The 17922-nt window shown below is 41.4% G+C and overlaps 1 protein-coding gene across 1 annotated transcript in view; it reads left to right on the top strand.

Annotated features, from left to right (window-relative positions):
- Positions 1-3194: 3194 nt before the first annotated feature.
- Positions 3195-17922, top strand: part of NEDD4 (NEDD4 E3 ubiquitin protein ligase) — a 53549-nt gene continuing 38821 nt past the window's right edge. The window contains exons 1-5 of the mRNA XM_027736904.2: positions 3195-3261; positions 13648-13721; positions 15322-15400; positions 16542-16580; positions 17046-17099. Of these exons, the coding sequence (XP_027592705.1) occupies positions 3217-3261; positions 13648-13721; positions 15322-15400; positions 16542-16580; positions 17046-17099 (291 nt within the window). The 5' untranslated portion in view covers positions 3195-3216. The remainder of the gene's footprint in view (positions 3262-13647; positions 13722-15321; positions 15401-16541; positions 16581-17045; positions 17100-17922) is intronic.

The raw sequence follows: 17922 nt of genomic DNA, 5'->3' as shown, positions 1-17922 counted from the left end.
AATATTGGAAATGTATATAAAATTCAAACCCTAAATTGGGTTCAACAGGATGAATGCCAAAAGCTAAGAGATGGAAAATATTTTTAAAGTTTGTAAATTTTTGATCTTACGTGAGACTGAAGGTTAATTTAGATGGCAAGAGAAGTCAAATGTCTTTGTTACCAGATGAGAACTCACTATAGGGATGGAATAATGAGATAAAATATTAATATGTTTTTAATGGTCTGGATATACAAAGTGTTCCATTGCACTCAGATGATTCAAATGCAAGTTATTCTCTGCAACTAGAAATCAATTGTTTGCTTTCAGAGGAGCTGTTTTCCACTAGTAGTTTGTAATGGCGTAAGACCATAAAATATTAAATGGTGGAGATATATATCTAGCATAAGAATGGAATGTTTGTTAGCAAACAGGTTGTGATTTATGTTCCTCTGTTTTTAAGTAAAAGAATACTTTAATTTAAAATTATTCTATTTTGAGTGAATTGCTAGATATCTTGCTGGAATATTGAAGATAACTATTGATCCCACTGAAAATGCACATAGACCTTATCTTACTGTATGGATGCCTCTGGGTAACAAACCCAGAAACACAAATTCTGTCTTTCAGACCTGTTCATAGCAGGTCATGTATTTATGGATTTGGGCATTGACTGTGTTGTAACTGCTGTTCTGGTCAGTCAGTGGTCTTTCCACACAAAAAATGAGTCAGTGCTGTGTTACACTCTGCTACTTAAAAATCATAATATAACAAATTGATTATGTCAATGTCCTGTTGTATATTTCAAAAGGGCATTATTTTAAATTTCAAAGTTATTGAAATGGCACATTAGTTGGAATTTAATGAGTTTTGATGTCTCACCCAAAAGCATAATAAGTAATGTGCTAATAAAATATTCACACAAAACCTTTGTTAAACAAGACTTAAGATAGTTCTTCTTAAAGACTCTACAGCAAAGATAAGACACATGAGCTTTTGGGGCTTTGATGCTTTCTGTCTGACATGGTTTGTACACTGTAGCAGAGTATGAGAGGCAGCACTGCAAAACCAGGTATTCATGCTTGACAGCCACAAATGCACACGCTTTTTCTAGCAAGCTCTGAGAACAATTTACTAATCATTGTTGTGCTCAATCCCAGAAACAACTGGACCTAGAAATCATGGCTGCTGTAACTTTGGCAGATTTTCCTTGCTTGGCTGTCACTCAGGAACTGAAATTTGGACAAGTGTCTAAACTTGTGCTGGAAGAGTGCTATAGGCAAGGCTGAGTGAAAGGAGTCAAAATGTTGGGTTTTCAGAGGGTCAATCCAGAAACAGAATAGGGTTGTTTCTTTTGAAATAACCCCAAAGTTGATCTGGGTTTTTTTTCCAAACTTTCTCAGTTGATCTTATAACAGACATTGTTTTCCCATGTAAACCTACCTGTTCATATGAAGACACTTGCCCAGTGCCACTTTGTCTATTTGTCAGACACTCATCTGACTTTTCATAGGTAATACCCTACAATGGTTTTTAGACATGCACAAGCTGATGTTGCTGTTGAGATTGCCTTTCCTTGGAGCACCCAGTTCACCTGTGGGAGGAGAGCGGGAGTGTGTGTGGTAACGGGCAAGGGCTTGTCTGAGCCCTGCTGAGGAGGTGCTACCTGGGTGTTTAGTGATCTGCCTGGGTCACAGTCCAAAGGGCTGAGGGGTCTTTGTTTGCTTTAGAAAGGGAAGAGTTTCTCATCAGATGATGACAGAGGTAGGTCACCCAGGTCATGAGGAGCCAGGTTGGATAAGTTGAAAGATGACAAAAGAATCTGGTTCCCTGCCAGTACAGGTACTGCTACATTTGTTCATTGTTAGTGACGTGATTTTCCACGTGTTTATCCTAAGATGAAGGTATGTTCTCTGCACTTGCAGACTGTGCAGTGCCTAGGGGAGTTTGGCTCAGGCTTGTAGAAAGGCTTATGGCTACAGAGCTAAGATTAAGCCACCCTACTTAATTTATAGCTTTTTTAGCACAGCTCTTGGCTGTTATCCTCTGCCTGCTGGAAGGGCTGGTGGGCAGGAGGGACTCCTGAGGGACTGATTCACAGGCAACTGTTGGAGGCAGCGTGAATTCAAGACATTTACAAAACCATCATGGAAGCAAGTCCTTCCCAGGGAGTGTGGGTGACAGCAGGAAAGTATCACTGAATGGTGATTTGGGAATGACATCAAGTGCTCAGCAGAAACGTTGTCCTGCTCCCCAAAATGTTATCCCGCTCCTTTTCTAAGGTGCTGCTATACTGCTTGTGAGCTTGAACGGGGTGTGGGGGAGCGAAGACATTTTTCTCTTCAGAAAAGTCTTGACATCTTTGTTGCTTTGATTTCAGACAAGGCTTTTACAGTTTCTTCTGTCCTCTGGCATTCTCCCTGCTTGGGTGTTAGGTCAGGTCCTCATACAGCCGGGACTTCCTTCCTCCTCCCAGCACCCTGGAAGGCAGCACTGCCTCGTCCTGACAGGCAAGGCCCTTTCTGTGCATTGACAAGGATTTTTTCCTCTCAGTTTTCCCCAAATTTTAGCAATTCCAGGTTCCCTGGGTGCCAGGGGTTTAGGCAAGAGCTCCACGGCTTGGGCCCGGCTCTCAGAGATGCAAAAATAGCCTTAAGTCTTAAGCTGCGGCAGGGGAGGACATTAGGAAGAATTTCTTCACAGACAAGGGTGATTAGATATTGGAACGGGCTGTCCTGGAGGTGTTTAAGACTGGACGTGGCACTCGGTGCCATGGTCTGATTGACATGGTGGTGTTCGGTCGCAGGTCGGACTCGATGATCTCAGGGGTCTTTCCCAATCTAATTGACTCTGTAAATCTGTGAGAAAAGACCTCGACAATGTAAACCAGCGGGAGCAATGTCAGACCGCCTACGTTATTCCCCCAGGACCTGGCGGAGGGCAGGGCGGGGCTCAGCGCTGTTCCCGCGGCGCCCTGAGGGGCGGTGGGGCCGAGGGCGGGGCCGGGGGCGGGGCCCGCGCGCCCCCTCGGGCTGCCCGCGCCGCGCGTGTCTCCAGGCGGGGCGTGGGGCGGGAGCCAATCGGAAGGCGCCGCCGCCGGGCGGGTGGGCGGTGCCGCGGCCCCCTGCGCCAATCAGACGAGGCGGGGGCGGGAGCCGAAGCGGGGCGGGGCGGGGCCGGGCGCGAGGCGGGTCCGGGGGCGGGGCCCGGGTAAACACGGCGGCGGGCGGCGCGGCCATGGCGGCGTCTCCCGCGGAGGTGCTGGGGCTGCCGGCCGACGAGGTGAGCGAGGCCCCGGCCGCCCCCAGCGCTCCCCGTTCCCTTCTGCGTGGAGCGCGGGCGGGCGACGGCTTCTCTGCGGGGCCGGGCCAGGCGGGTCTCCGCTCGGGGCGGGGGTTTCCTGCGGGCCCGCTGCGGCGCGGCGCGGGGCGGGGGAGCGGGTGAGGCGGTGAGGGGGGTCCCGGCGGGGCCGGAGCCCCGGGGCTGGTTCCCCTCCGCCCCGGAGGGGGGAGCGCGGTGAGCTGGCGGCTGCCGTGTCGCCTAGCACCGGCATTCCCGGCTCCTCCCGGTGGGAGCTGTGGAGCCTCCCCCGTGGACGGAGGGATCCGCGTGTGCTCCCAACTTCCGCGTGACGGGGCCAGGCGGGATTTCTTGTCCCCCCCGCGCCCTCCCCGGTAGCGAAGAATCGAGGCTTTGTTCGAGGTTTTGCGGCAGGTGGTGTCACAGGAGCGGTGCGTGCATTGGAGCGGTACAAAAGGTAGTTGGGTGCCCGAGTGATGGGGCTCATCCCGGCATTGCCGTGAGCGGCAGTGGGAAATCCTGGGTGCGGTTCAGGGTTTTTGGCAACAAACCCGTGGGTGGCTGGAAGTGACTCCTGCGGCGGCCTCTGTCCTGAGGTCGTAGGTCCTGAGCATGTGGATCTTTTTTAGGTGGCTGAGACTGAGGTACCTGTTACTGGGTGGACGTTGTAGACAGGTGATGTGGATTTCACATCGTAACTGTGGCTTGTGCATAGGGCAGGGTGTTATGGAATAGTTAACTTAATCAAGAAGAAAGAAACCCACTTTTTTAATTGCAGGTGCAGGAAGACTAAAATCTGTATCTGTCTGAAAGGTGTTTGGTGACCTGTGTGAAATGTCAGTAATATTGTCTTTGAGCCAACAGAGTATTTTACCAAGACCGTCTTTGATCAGCTCTTTTTTGTGTTCAGGCAGTGATTATCTCTGTGTCAATGCACACTTGTTGCCTTAACAGGAATTCAGTTTGTTAAAGCTTTGAAATGGTATTCCTGGTCTGTTAGCATGGCTTTTTTTCTCAAGTTGTGCTTCACTTCTGGAGAATTAACTAAAAAGCTCCTAAATTAATTTTTTCTTCATCCTAATACTTGAGTTACATAGGATTTCTAGTAGAAAATAAGCACTGAATGCTTCAAGGGTTGCATAACACTTCCTATTGCAAGATCCTGTTTTCATTTGCTAGTAACTTTTTGAGACTGTGTAGTTGGACTAAAACATTCCATGCCTTAGGCTCTCTATTTTAACTTTATTAAGCTTTGTTCAGTTTAGCTGCTTCTTAGTCTCTCTTGCTATGGGGAAAATATTCTGAAATCTGCTTAAAATGGAACAATTCTGATATTCCCTCTATCCTTTTGAGCATAAATACGTTCGTTTGGAACAGTTAGGGGAAGGGAGAGGAAGTCTGAGCATGTAATAAATCTATCACATCCAACTTTTTCTGTAACTCAAAAGCTTAGCCAAACCTTTTCAAGTTACAAATGTGAAAAAATGCAGTTTGTTTCTGATCAGAGACTTTAATATTCAGTGGTACTTACTGATGCACATGTGAAGAGCTTGCTTAGTTTTCTTCATAGTTTTCATGTGAGATTCTGCATGCACAAATGGCAAAACAAATGATCTTAGGGTTATAGGAGAATTGCTCTGCCAGCTGCTTTTGCCTTAGGGTACTAGAATGGAACACAAGAGTTCTCCCTCCCTGGATGGTCTTTTTCTGTCTTCTGAGAGTTTAAATCTGGCAGATCGTGTTGGTTGTGATTGGGTGTTTGCACAGTCAGAAACCCAAGTCATACTGAGAGTATCAGCAAGGAGTTCTCCGTCCCCCGCCTTGTTTTGCAGGCTTGTTATAGTTTATGTCTGCACGCTGCTGCTTCCCGGGGCTGCTCCGGGGCTCTTCTCCAGGATGGATTTACTTGGGGTATGAATTAAAATTGTCTGGTTCAACAAAAGCCATGTTATCTGCAGAACCGTTTTACTTGTTGCAGCTTTTGGGTATGATCATGTGGTAAATATAATCATTATAAATAAATGGTTAATAAAACAAAACAGGTGAGGAGAAGTTGGTGTAATTGTTGAGACAGTTGAATGCAGTATTAGAGTGTGGATTCCCCCACCACCATGAGAGTTAGGCATTTATGACAGATTACTTGGTTAATGGTGTATTAATCACTTGGACTTAATAAAGGATTGCTAATATGATGTTTCTGATACAAAGAAAAAGAAGCTGGGATAAAAAGGAACCTGTAATTGAGGTTATTCTGTGTACAGTGGATTATTGTGTGTGCTGTATGTAGGTATCTGAGTTGCAGTGCCTGAATCAAGCAGATGCAGTTGTCCTTAATTTCTCTTGTTCAGTTTTTCTTCTGTAAAAGTATCCTTGTGTCACCCATAGGACTTTTTATGGCTTAGGTGAGTATTGAAATCATGAGCACTGGTAAGGTCAGTGGGGAAAAAACTGATAGTTCTGTATTCAGAGCAGGGTCTTAGCTGTAGAAAAATGAAAATTTCTAATCATATGAAAAACAAGTTACTTTTATTCCTCTTATAAACTTCTGTTAGAGTGGAAAGAAGTGCCATAAAGTGTTCTTCCCACCTCCAGGTCAGACTTCTCTCACAGTACTCTTTGCTGGTGCTTTTAGATGTCCCTGCTGAGATGGAGTGTGTGTACCTACAGGGTTTTGTTGAAGGGCTTCCTCATACAAAACTTTTGGGTTGTTAAGACTTGGATTTCTGTAGATCAAGCATTTCCTAATGAAGTATTCATTTCCACTTACTGTGTTTCTGTGACTGTTGACTGCAATACTAAATGCAGCATTTTCCAACAGTAATTGTGGAATGATCTTTCAAAGACTGAAGGAAGAGTTGTTGATATCTCAGCTAATGCACAATTATTCCCTTGGTTACAGAAGGAATTATGTTTTTTGAGTGATTTACCATGTTAAAAATATAATTGCTAAAGAGTTGTTCAGTATTTATTTCTGTTTTCTATTAGAATACCTGTTTGCACTGTGGAATGGCATTCAGTAAAATGACACTGCTTTATACATGTATTTGATAATCGGTTTGATTAAAAAATTTCTATATGTCAGAGTTCTTACACTCCCAGCCTGAATTAAGAACTTCTTATTTTGCTTAGCTCTTTTAATGTTGCCTAAATAACATTCCAAATTAGATAGCTTTTCAGACCTGTTGGTCTATTATGTTTAATCGGTTTCAGGGATCAAACCAGAAATGGAAACTTCTCACAGGCGAAAGTACACTTCCCACTTGAATACATTTTCCACTTCAGCTTTCTCAGTCACTTGAGAGCTGTCCTGTGTAGAACAAGTGTTTTTGTTTGCAACAGGTCGCATAAGATTTCTCATAAACATATGGTATTTCATTCTGAAAAGCTTTAGGTATATTTTTATATTCCTTTAGGATCTACTACAGGAGTAGGTTGTTTATGGTTATTTAGCTTTTAGCTGGTGAATTGAATGTCTGGGATATATGGTTTGTCTTCTCTACTTCTGCACACCTTACCCCCCAGCCCTTCTCATGATACTGTCTTGGAGGTGATGCTGACGATCAGAAATCTTTCAAACATTACTTCAGAGACTGGCATGGGCTAGTCTTCCTCTGGTTTGCTTCTGACAAAAACAGTAGTTTTGTTTGGCTTGTTTGTGCCTGACCTTGAGGCAGCCCAGTGCTTCTGTTCTGTTCTGTTCAAAGCCCAGGGTGTCCCCAGCGCCTCTGCACGAGGTGTCTGTTCCCTGTGACTGTTCTTGTACAGGCACTCAAACTGAGAACCACAGACATGCCCAACTCTGTGCTTCAGAAATGCTCTCCATTTTTTCTAGGCTGTGAAGGACTTCACCATTGCAAGGCATGTTCTGGAATCCAGTGTGTCTTGATTAGTGAAGACACTTGTAGAAATAGTGATGCTTGCTGGCTTGAAGTCTTCAGAGGTTTTCTGGGTTTGTTTTGGGTTGGCTTTTTTTGAACAACAATATAATTTGTGTAGATCTGGTGGTTTCCAGAAGCTGTTTTATGTACCTGGGTCTGCTTTGTGTTGTTTTTTTAAAGCCTTTCTTTCACACTGAACTAACACACTAAATGGGAGTGTTATGGATATTGGGTTGCACATGTTGAAAGATTGCTTGGTGGTTGGTTGGGGTTTATTTGTTGTGTTGCTTTTTGTTGTTTGTGTTTTTTTAATTCTGTTGACAAATGGGTAACTGCATTAGTGAACTTTTGTCTTCTTGAATCTTTTTCTTAATTTGCAATCAAATGCAGGTGTTAAATACAACCTATAGTAACAGCCAGCATTTCTTGAAGGATGAGACTTTCTTATTTATGGACACAAAACTATAGAGGGAAGAGAGTGCTTGCTGGGTTGTGAAGCAGTGGTCAAGACAGCAAAGTCTCCTTCCTGTTTTCCATCTCCTGGTAAACTGAATTGATGATGCTGAAAAAGATTTATTATCATTTAGATGTACCCTAACATATATGTCTGCCTCACTTGCAAGGTCTGATTATTGCAGGAATTACTTTTCTCCAGCTAAGGCTTCCCATTCTGTGGGAAATGCTTTCTTTCAAATGAGAACTATATGCAGGCATGATATGAAGCTTAAGAAAGCCTTAATATATGGTTCCTGATGCTGCCTGAATCTTAAAAGGTGATGCTGCTGTACTGTTTTATCGTTGTAATAAGCTTTGATGCTTTTTTCTTGACTTTAGTGGTACTTGATTCTTGACCTGTCTAACTGGAACAAAAGAATAACAGGATGTTATTGCCTAGAGGAGTTGTTTACAACTGAGTGTTCTCTGTTAGAGTACTCAGTCATTTTTATATTGGCTTCCTCAAAAAAAAAGCTCTCTAGTAGTCCAGGAGATACTGCCATTTTATGTTTTACATTAGATTAACCATCCTGGTCTTAGTGTTTCCTTACAGCCTGTGTGAGTAGTTTCAAAAAATGAAATTGAAAAACTGAAGCCAAAACTAGAACCAAATATTAAAATAAGAAAGCCAATAAAATTAATTTTTCAATACTAATCAAATCTGTACTCTGAATAACCCTTCCACTAAATAAAAGCTTTCTCTTTTATTACTAGCAATTACTTTAATTTATCTGACTTTTGTATGTGTCTTACACATGTTAAGCTGCTTTTTCTCTATGGTAGTTGTTCATCTGACCCTAATCAGTCGCCTGCTGCTGGCTGAGGTGTGTCAAGAATCATAGTTCAACCTCAGAAATGGATTGCAACTTGCTGGAAACTCCTGTAAAGGTATTTGGACTTGAAGTGTCTACAGTAACATCAGAGAGAGCCTTTCTAGCCACCAAGTTAGATCATAGTATGTTATGTGTTTTGTCTTACTGCTTAAAGTGAAGGAGAAGAGCTGGAAGTGCAGTATGTTCCTACTTGAATTATTGGATGTTGCAGACAGGAACTGCTGGCAAAGGTAAATGCCTCCTGCTGATGTAAAATTGCAGCATTGTGATGCACAACATGAAAAACGTCAGGCTTTTCTCACCCTCCCCTGACTCAGGTGTGGGCATCAGCTTAAACATGTAAGGTGACAAGTCACAGCTCTTTGTTGTAATCTTGTTGTGAATCTTATCACATTTAGTTTGTGTAGGAAATATTTTGTCATTTGCATCAGTTCCAGGTTGCACATACAGGTGTCTGTACCTGCCTGTGCACCCTCACAGACCAGAGCCTGCCTTTGGGGGTGCAGAGGAGGATCACACTTGCTTGTCCAGTGTCTTGTGCTATGGTCATCAACATGTCACCATTTCTTAATTTGTGCCTTCTTTCTCACTCTTTTTTCCTGCTTATGCCTTTTCTTCTGTCTTCTGCTCTGTCTTGGACGTCTGTCACTAAAGCAGGAGTTTTTCTTCCAGTTGTCATTAGTGTTATTTTCCTGCCATGTGAGTTTGGAAGGAATGGGGTGAGAATGGACAGTGTTAATAGTTGTCCTTCCAATAGTAATTATTGACTGCAAACGGCTGTAGCCCAGGCAAGATCTAAGTTGTGAGCAAGTTTTAAACTCCTTATAAGCTTGAAATTTCTTTCCAAGTGCTGTTTTCTTGCCGAAAATGAACAGGTCAAGAACTTCTAACCTTAATATATATTCATTGAATATAGGTAGATTCATAGTGACTTTTGTGGAAATGAAACACTATCCACTTCTGGAAGTGCCACTTTATTAGTTTGACGCTTGCTTTGCTGTTCTGAGAACACGTTTTAAACTGTTTTAATAGGCATACATAAAAAGGATTTCTGTTTTATGATCAGTTCACAGAATCACAAACTGGCAGGCATTGCCTTTACAGCTTTAAGTTATTGATTGTCTACATACTGGCTCAGAAACCTATTTCATCATCTTGTGACATGGTATCTGTTTGTAAATAAATGAATAGAGATTATGGAAATGGCATGTTTTAGCAGTCCCAGCTATTTTGACCAGTTCATCTTGAATGTGTACTGTTAGAATATACTAATATGATTAACAATAGAATAACGATAAAACCTGGAAGTTGATAATAAGATAACTATCTTGCTGACTCAGCTCTGTAAAGGATGTTTTGTCTGACTTAATTAGACCAAGAAGTTTTGGATAGTTCAGTCTCTGTTACGCGTCACAGCCTTATTCCCCCACCCCTTAGCTTTAAAACATTACATAACCCCTACAAATAATTGAAGCTCGAATTTATTGGGAGCAGACTAACTGATATAAACATTGTGTGCAGCCGCTCCCTGGCAGATTCAGCAGTTTTAAGAAATATTTCTTTTTGGCACACAGTTTTTACCTGGTTTATATTGGGTTACTTGTATTCTCGGAGGGAGCAGCTTAACAGCTCAGTTGTAACATTATTGTGTTCTTTTGTTTGTTTGTTTTTGCTTCCAGTCTCCGGAGTGGCTGGCAGTCAGAAGCTGTCAAAAGAAGCTGAATGTCTTTGTTCCATCTATAAAAACAATCCCAGAACAATTCTGTGCCCAGAGCTGCTGCCTTTGATGGGCTGTGTGTGCCCGTCTGTGTCACAGGGCAGCTGGGCACTGGGCACTAACCTGGGAGACTCCCCGTGTATGCAGAGCAGCAGGGAAATGCTCCATCTCCTTGGCTGTACAGATGGAATTAATTCAAACTGACCCCTTCAACTTAATGTCAGGACTGTAAAAGCGTGGGTAGACATTTATATCCAGGAAGAGACTCTTGAGGAGATAAACTGGGCTGAGAGAGCAGTTTCTTAGAAAAGCTGCAGTGCTGCTGGACATAGATAGCGTGTTCTTGGTTACTGGCTGGGTGCCTGTCCCCTCCTATGTCACCAGAACCACTGGGAGCACAGCAGTGGTGTAAAGGAGTAGCAAGGGGAGCTGGAGGATGTCTACAGTCAATATGGAAGAGTAGAAGAGGTACAGGCTGCAGCCTGTGTATTTTTTTGACCACAGAACCACTCGTGTTGCAGCTGCCTGTGGATCTACAGGAGTTACTGATCCAGAATTTATTGTATGTGTGGCTACGAAGGAGGCAAATAAGGATCTCCTGAGCAGGGTGAATGAAGAGGAAAAGGTTCAAAATTGCCTTTGAAACAATACATTTTTCATTTTGAATCTATTCCCTATGGGTGCCAGAATCAAGTACCTGATGCTTTATCTCCATGTGGAGTTTGCATCACCTGCTTTGTGTCTGCATGTAATGAGATTCAAACAGTCCTGGAGCTCTTTGACTGTTCGTTTCTTTTCTGAGATCAGTGTGTTTGGGGCAGCTTTGTTGAGCTGTGGCAGCAGTTGCTCAGCAATCGTGCCTGTCATCAGTGAGTGGGGAGGAGAGGTCAGCTGGTCACAGCACAGCCCGGTATCCTGTCGGCCGGACTCTGCCTCTTCAGGATGTGCGAGGTCACAGCACTGTGGGTCCTTCCACTGTCAGGCACTTCTGCCTTTGGATCGAACTGTCTGAATTTATCCTGATGTGCCTTGGACACTGCTGTGACCAGAGAATGGGGAACCTCATCTCTTGGGATTATGTGTTGCCCTTTCACTTAGCGTGGGTTTTTTTTCTGAAGTTTCTGGTCTCCATAGCTTAGAAAAGGAAGAAGTGGATCCCTCAGTATCACCTATCAGTTTGAAAAATACAAAAAGGTGTGAGGTGGCTTTTGACAGTGAGAGCAGTTAGTCAAAAAAGTGAAAGTGAAAACAGGAGAGCTGTAGGAACGATTGTTGTGAACAATTCAGGAATTTTTTTAAACTGTTTTTGTTAATCTAGAAGGGTATTTCTACAAGGCAGCTCATATGTGGATGTTGGCTTGCTTAGTTGTTCTGCTGGGCTAACTAAAATCCTGTAGCTGTCCTAGTTTGGCACTGACCCCAAATAAATAACAACCTTGCTTTCAGTAAGGCATGTTTAAATCAACCTTCAGCATGCCAGCACTGGGTTTTTGGCTTCTGGTTTCCTGAGGCAATGTACAGAGCAATTTGTCTTTTTATAGAATAGCTTTCATATCTCTAACGTGATACAAATAAATAAACCATGTGATTAAGCCAACTTTAAAATCTCAGGAGTGTGGAATTTTGAAAGCTTAGACCATGTATTAGTGGTCAGTGCTGGGTGAGGTTGGTTGTTAGGTCTTTCTTTTCTGAAACGTTAGAGAGAAGATAGACTTGTGATTTGGCTGGAATTGTCTTGGACAATTGACTGTTTTGTCAGTAAGTGGACATTGTAGATGTTCATCTCAGTTCCCAGGCAATCACCTCCAACTAAAGAGTGTGGGAGAAACTTGCTTACTTTTTTATTATTTTATTTTAATTTAGTGGTGTGCTTTCAGTTTTATGTTGTTACCCAGTAGTTTTTGCCTCAGGATTAGCATGCAGTTCCCTCCATCAGTTTAAGAACCACTCCACTTGGGATTGGTTAGGGAATCCAGCCTTGTGGTTGAATAGGAGACCAGAGATAAAGCATCCTTAGTGCTTCCTAGGAGTCTCCTTCAGAAAGGGCTTTCAGTAGTGTGGGGAATTCAGGAAGGCCTCAGGGGCAACATCTGCTGCTTCAGCCATTGCTCTTGGTATCTGTTTAACTCCTTAACCACCCAGACTGGATCAGCTTTCCTCACAAGTGCCTCTGGCTCTCCATGGCCTACAAACAGCCCTTCATCTGGGAAGCCTTTTGCTTTTCAGAGAAACAGTGCTCATTTGTCTTCTTCCTTTGACACGGTCACAGCTGTTGGGATTCCCTCCCCCTCCCCCCGAATTCAGTATCTTATCAGATGAGCCATGGAGGACTGTACAGCTGTATTAATTAACAGGAGGAGTGCAATCACTTATCTCACTCCTGTGAGGCTAATTTCTATGATGTGTAATTGAAATACTCTTTGGTGCCTTAAAAATCTCATACCCTACTGACAGGTCATATTAGAAATCCTGATATTTTGAGTGTGACCTCTCTGTGGTGTTAAAGGAAAATAGATGCAAGAATTCTTTATTCATGCCTTTTTTCTGCCAGAGATCTTTATTTCTTTATTAATCTATTCTGATAAATTCAATACCCTTTTCATTCTACCCAGGAAATAAATATTGTCAGACTCTATTTCCCACTCTCTGATGGATGCCAAGATACCATTAGTTGCAAACTTGCGTGGTCCCTGTGCATTTGTGTGAGTGTTCAGTGCCACTGGCGTGACTGGCCGGTGGGGTGTAAATGGCAGCCTGTTCCTTGCAGTCCCATAGGTCATGCACCAAAAGCTGTTACATTGTTCAGAGTGTGTTCTCACAAAGATCTTTGCTTGCTCTGTAGAAAGGACAGGTAGGAATTGGCAGCTGAGAAACATGGGAGCTGCTCATGGAAATTGTTCCCAAGTGCTCGCGTTCCTGTTGGCACCTGGAGCAGTGGAAGTTGCTGGGCTCTCTGGCTTTGGCAACAGCAGCTTGTCCTTACCAATGCCCTGGGTGTGCCCTGCAGTGTGTGAATGCTGCATCCAGTGCAGGGCTCCCTGGGGGAAGGAATGGCTGCCACTGCTGGAACAACTGGGAGTTTGGGAAAGAAGGCTGGCAGGAACAGCTGTTTGCTAGGTCAGCTGTCCTGTGGGATTTTAACTCAAAACAAAAACCCACTCCTATAGAGTGCCAAGAAGCTAAATTATTTAAAAAACCCAAAGCCCTACTGTATTGACATTTTTTTGAATTCTGTGTCTACTATCAGGTGTGGATATGATGGTGATCAGACTAAATTTGCTACTGATAAAGCTGTTTCTATCAGACAAAGTAACTGCATTACTTAGTCTATAGTTTTCAGTGCAAATTCAAAATTATACCAATAAATGCTTTTAGCTTTATAAATTAAAAATAGATCAGAAAAATAAATCTGAATGCAACTTGAATATGTTACTTTGTGTTTAAGGAGAACACACGAATCGTCAGAGTGAAGGTTATAGCTGGCATTGGCCTGGCCAAGAAGGATCTCTTAGGAGCCAGGTAAGAATATCTTGTTAATGTATTAAGGGACAGCTGCTTCTTTATTTTCTTTCTACTGCTTTTTAATTCTTAGTAAATCCTGCTGTGCCTCTTAAAAAAAAAATCAGAACTGTTTTAACTGGTAACTTTATAAAATTATTGGAGATTATATAAACATGAAGATACCAATTTTCTTGTCCAAGAGTCGTTTGGACAGATTTTATGCATTGACAAAACAAAGTGTGGGAATGTTTCATTCTCTGCATGGTAAAACAGTTTTGCCATGGAGGATGGATCCATGTATGTATTTTACTTCATGTGGACTACAGCTAAAATAACAAGAGTTTATAGTCAAAATTTTCTCAGCTGTGTTTTAAAGACTTGGAATGAGCACAACACTAAACACTGGCAGCAACAGGACTATTTCAGCTCAATTTGTGTGCAGGGGAACAGCATCCACCAATTCTAGAGATGTGGTAGACTCAGGACTGACTGTAGGTTCTGGATATGCACTGATTAAAAAGTTAATCCATATAAGAAAAGAAACAATCAAAGTGGGTTAACATTTAGCAAAGGAAAGATCAGGCTTCTGAACTGGGAGCTGAAATGCTTGATCTTTTAGAGTTGGCAAGTGGGAAAATGCAGTTTGTACTAAAGCCACTTTTGCTTCTGGCCCCTGTACAGAGGGTCTGGAGAAGTACTGATGGGTTTAGTACTAGTTCTGTCCCTGCTTTGGCCTATGTGCAGGAATGTTGTTATTTTAGCACTTACAAAATTACTACGTGTGACATCAGTTTAGCATTAGAAAAAATTCTCTTCTGATATTCATATTTTCCTCAAAGCCAGACAGTCTCTCTCCATTTTTTTTTGTTCATGTGCAATTTTTCTTTTCTTTTTTTTTTTCCTTTTTTTTTTTTTACTTCAAACAAAAATAGGTCAGGTCTTCTCATCATAACTTCAATCTGTGAAAACCATACAACTCTTTTGCTGTATGGCAGACAGTTTGGTCACCTTTTGTTACTAGTCTGTTTGAGCAATTATGCCTTAACTCTGTTTATGAAAAGTAGATATTCATGTAATCTATTGGTTTTTTTGTACCACAGAAAGGGAAAAGGCAATAGGACATCTTCAGTAACAGAAAAGCTCTGTGAAACTGATAGAACATTTAGTAAAAATATTACATGTTCAAGGAAGTACCTCAAATTCCAGGTGTTCTAAAGTGTTAAAAACAAGATATTTAATACTCCAAGCTTTTTCAATCACAACTGATTTTTTTCATGCATGTCTTGTTGAAATGCGAAAAAATTTATTAAATCTGTTCTCCTGAAATAACTGTGAAAGAGGACAGAGAATCAAATTGTACTGATATATAGAATATGAAATGGCATAGCTGGTATAGTTATAAGCAGTAACAGTGTGTAGATTAGTTTTATCTCTAAAACTGTTTAGGAAATAATTGTAATTACAAATGGATATGGTGTTCATCAAGTAATTGTAGCTTCATAGCTACAGTTTCATAGCTTCTATTAATTTAAGCCTTTTAAAACTTGACTGCTAATAATGCTGACCTAAAAGGACATACAGCACCATGCTTATCTTTTTTCTTTCCCCCCCTTCCCAGTGACCCATATGTGAAGGTGACAGCGTATGAACCAGGGAATGGAGTCCTTACCAGTGTTCAGACAAAAACTATTAGAAAGGTTAGTTATTTTTGTGGGTGTGGGGGGGTTGGGTTTTGTGATATTGTGTTGTTGTTTTTTTTTTTAAATCACTCTCTAAAGGAGAAGTTAACACTACAGGAAATATGAGAATTAATATGTCATTTGAGGGAATGGACATAGGGAAAGAAATGTTCCATGACCTGCTCTATTTCTCTGTTCGTGGCATTGTTGTGGTATTTTCTCTTTAATAAATTTGTTGAAAGGTAGAGGAAAAACTAAGGAATATAAGGTGAGTACTGATTCAGAGCTACATGGTTAATGGAAATACTGGACAGTTCTGATTTTCCGAGATTTTAATGATATAAAAATCTCTCTTTCTTGCTTATGTTAAAAACACAAACACAGTTTGTTTTATTTATGTATCAAATTGCACCATTCACCTGAATCATGATAGTACTTGTTTTTCTAGAATACCTGCTGGAAAAAGGTCAGTCTTAGTACTACTAATTTATCTTAGATTAACTAAAAATGAAAATCTGTATACATGAGGGGGAAAGCACTCTTCCAAATTGTTGCTTTAGTATAGTGTCTGTGATTTATGTAATGAGATCACTCATGCATTTTTCCCTTCATGTTGACAATGGTTACATTAAACTCTCATCATAGCTAAACTAGCTCTAGTATTTTTAAAAGTAATCACAACTGAAAGATGTGTTTAGTTGAGCAGATTCTGATGTGTTTGACCTGCCTGTGCCTGGTCTGTCTGGATTATATTGGTTAGAGATTTGGCATTTGCTAAGAGTTCATAGTCTGAGGATTAACGTATGTTTGCATGTAAGTAATGTGGGTATTGGACTGAGAAGAAGGCAGTGATTATTACTGAAGAGACATACCATAAATTAACTTTTTTTCGACTGTCTCATGCGCCTTCTGTGCATCCATGGCAGAGGAAAAATCTGAGAATACTTGCATAAAGTGGCTCCATTCTGCACTGTATTAAACAGCACAAGACTCCTCTGACTTTTACCTGCAATATCAAGGTTAAAGCTTTTGTATTTTCTTCTAAACTGGATTGTTACATGGGATAAAACGTGTAAAATATCAGAACAGGCAGCAATATGGAATTGTCAGTAAAACTAATGCTCTCTTCCTTTTTTCTTTTTTCTTCCTTCCTGTGTAGTCCATAAATCCAAAGTGGAATGAAGAACTCTTATTTAGAGTAAGTGATTTTGTTTACAGACTTATTACCTGTTGGATATTATAATAATACATTGAGAAAAAACTACTAACTACTCTCCCTACTTCAGAACACCTTCCCTAATTCAGAAATAAGTCTGTAATTAATGTTCTAAAAGGCTCACAAACTGCTTTTCTTAGGAATAAAGTTGTTAACTCTTACACTAATAAAAATGTTACATTTTCAGTCTTAATGTTGTGTTCTTCATTCTGTGGATGTTTAAAAACCTGAACATGGAATGCTGAAAGAGTTTGGGATAACACCAGTCATGGTTTATTGGTTCTGATAGAAATGTGTTGCACAGTAAAATGGCAGCAAGGTGTAGATTTGCTGTTTAATATCGATCTTAGGTGTTTCTTTCCTCCTGCATAAACACGGAGATTTTACTGAAGAAAAATACTGGAATTCAGTATATATATTGACTGTTACTATACTTCTTTTTCCTAGGTCAATCCTCAGAAACACAGACTCCTTTTTGAAGTATTTGATGAAAACCGTTTGGTAGGTCTTTTCGTGTTAATGTTGCGATGTATTAAAGACTTGAATGAAAGTAAGTTCACCAGGCTTTGACATGGATAGAAAACCCACACCAAACAGCCTTTATAGTGAAACCTAATGCTGAAGGCAGACCTGGTTCATTGACTTATCTGATGTTACCACACTTTGTGCAGTTCTGAAGCAGTTACATTATTACTCTAAACTTCTAATGTGTTTTAATTCATGAGAGCATCATTCTTTTATAGTTACGGTATGTTGTAGTTCACTTGGCATGGCCAAATTCATTGGTGATATTGAAAGCTCCGCTTTAGATGTTTAATTTTTCCCCACAAACAAAGCAGTATTGGTAATGTAGGTATCTCTGCATGGTGTGAGAAGCTTCTTCAGTGTGTGAGGAGTAGCACAAGAGAAAACATGTCTGTATTTTCTTTGGAATACTCAATAGTGGATTGTAATCCTGTAAATAGGTGTCTCTGAATGGCAGGACGTTGGTGAGACAGGAACAGCTTGGGCATTTATCTCAGCAAAATCCAAATTCCTCCTCTGACCAAGCTCTCATTTTCTGTGTGAAGGTGTCTACTTACCTGTCCTTCTATCTGTGTGTTTTATTGCTAATGACTAAACTTGTAGCAGTACAACCATGACACTTGTATCCATTTCACAGGCATTGCTTCTCACTGGAATATATTCCTTTTCCTTCTGCAGTAGTTTGAAACTTATAGGAGGGATTGAGTGCTCTTGCACTCCTAACACAGTTTCGTTCTGAATAGCTGTTATAAAGGGTCTCTTTGTGCTTGAGTAGTGTGTTGGCCATGAAAAACATTAT

This window comes from Pipra filicauda, unplaced genomic scaffold (genome assembly GCF_003945595.2).
Source record: "Pipra filicauda isolate LSUMZ 115617 unplaced genomic scaffold, ASM394559v2 scaffold7_size6619720_pilon, whole genome shotgun sequence".
Classification (NCBI taxonomy): domain Eukaryota; kingdom Metazoa; phylum Chordata; class Aves; order Passeriformes; family Pipridae; genus Pipra; species Pipra filicauda.
Note: the sequence above shows the minus strand (reverse complement) of the source record. Positions and strands in the feature narration are given on the sequence as shown.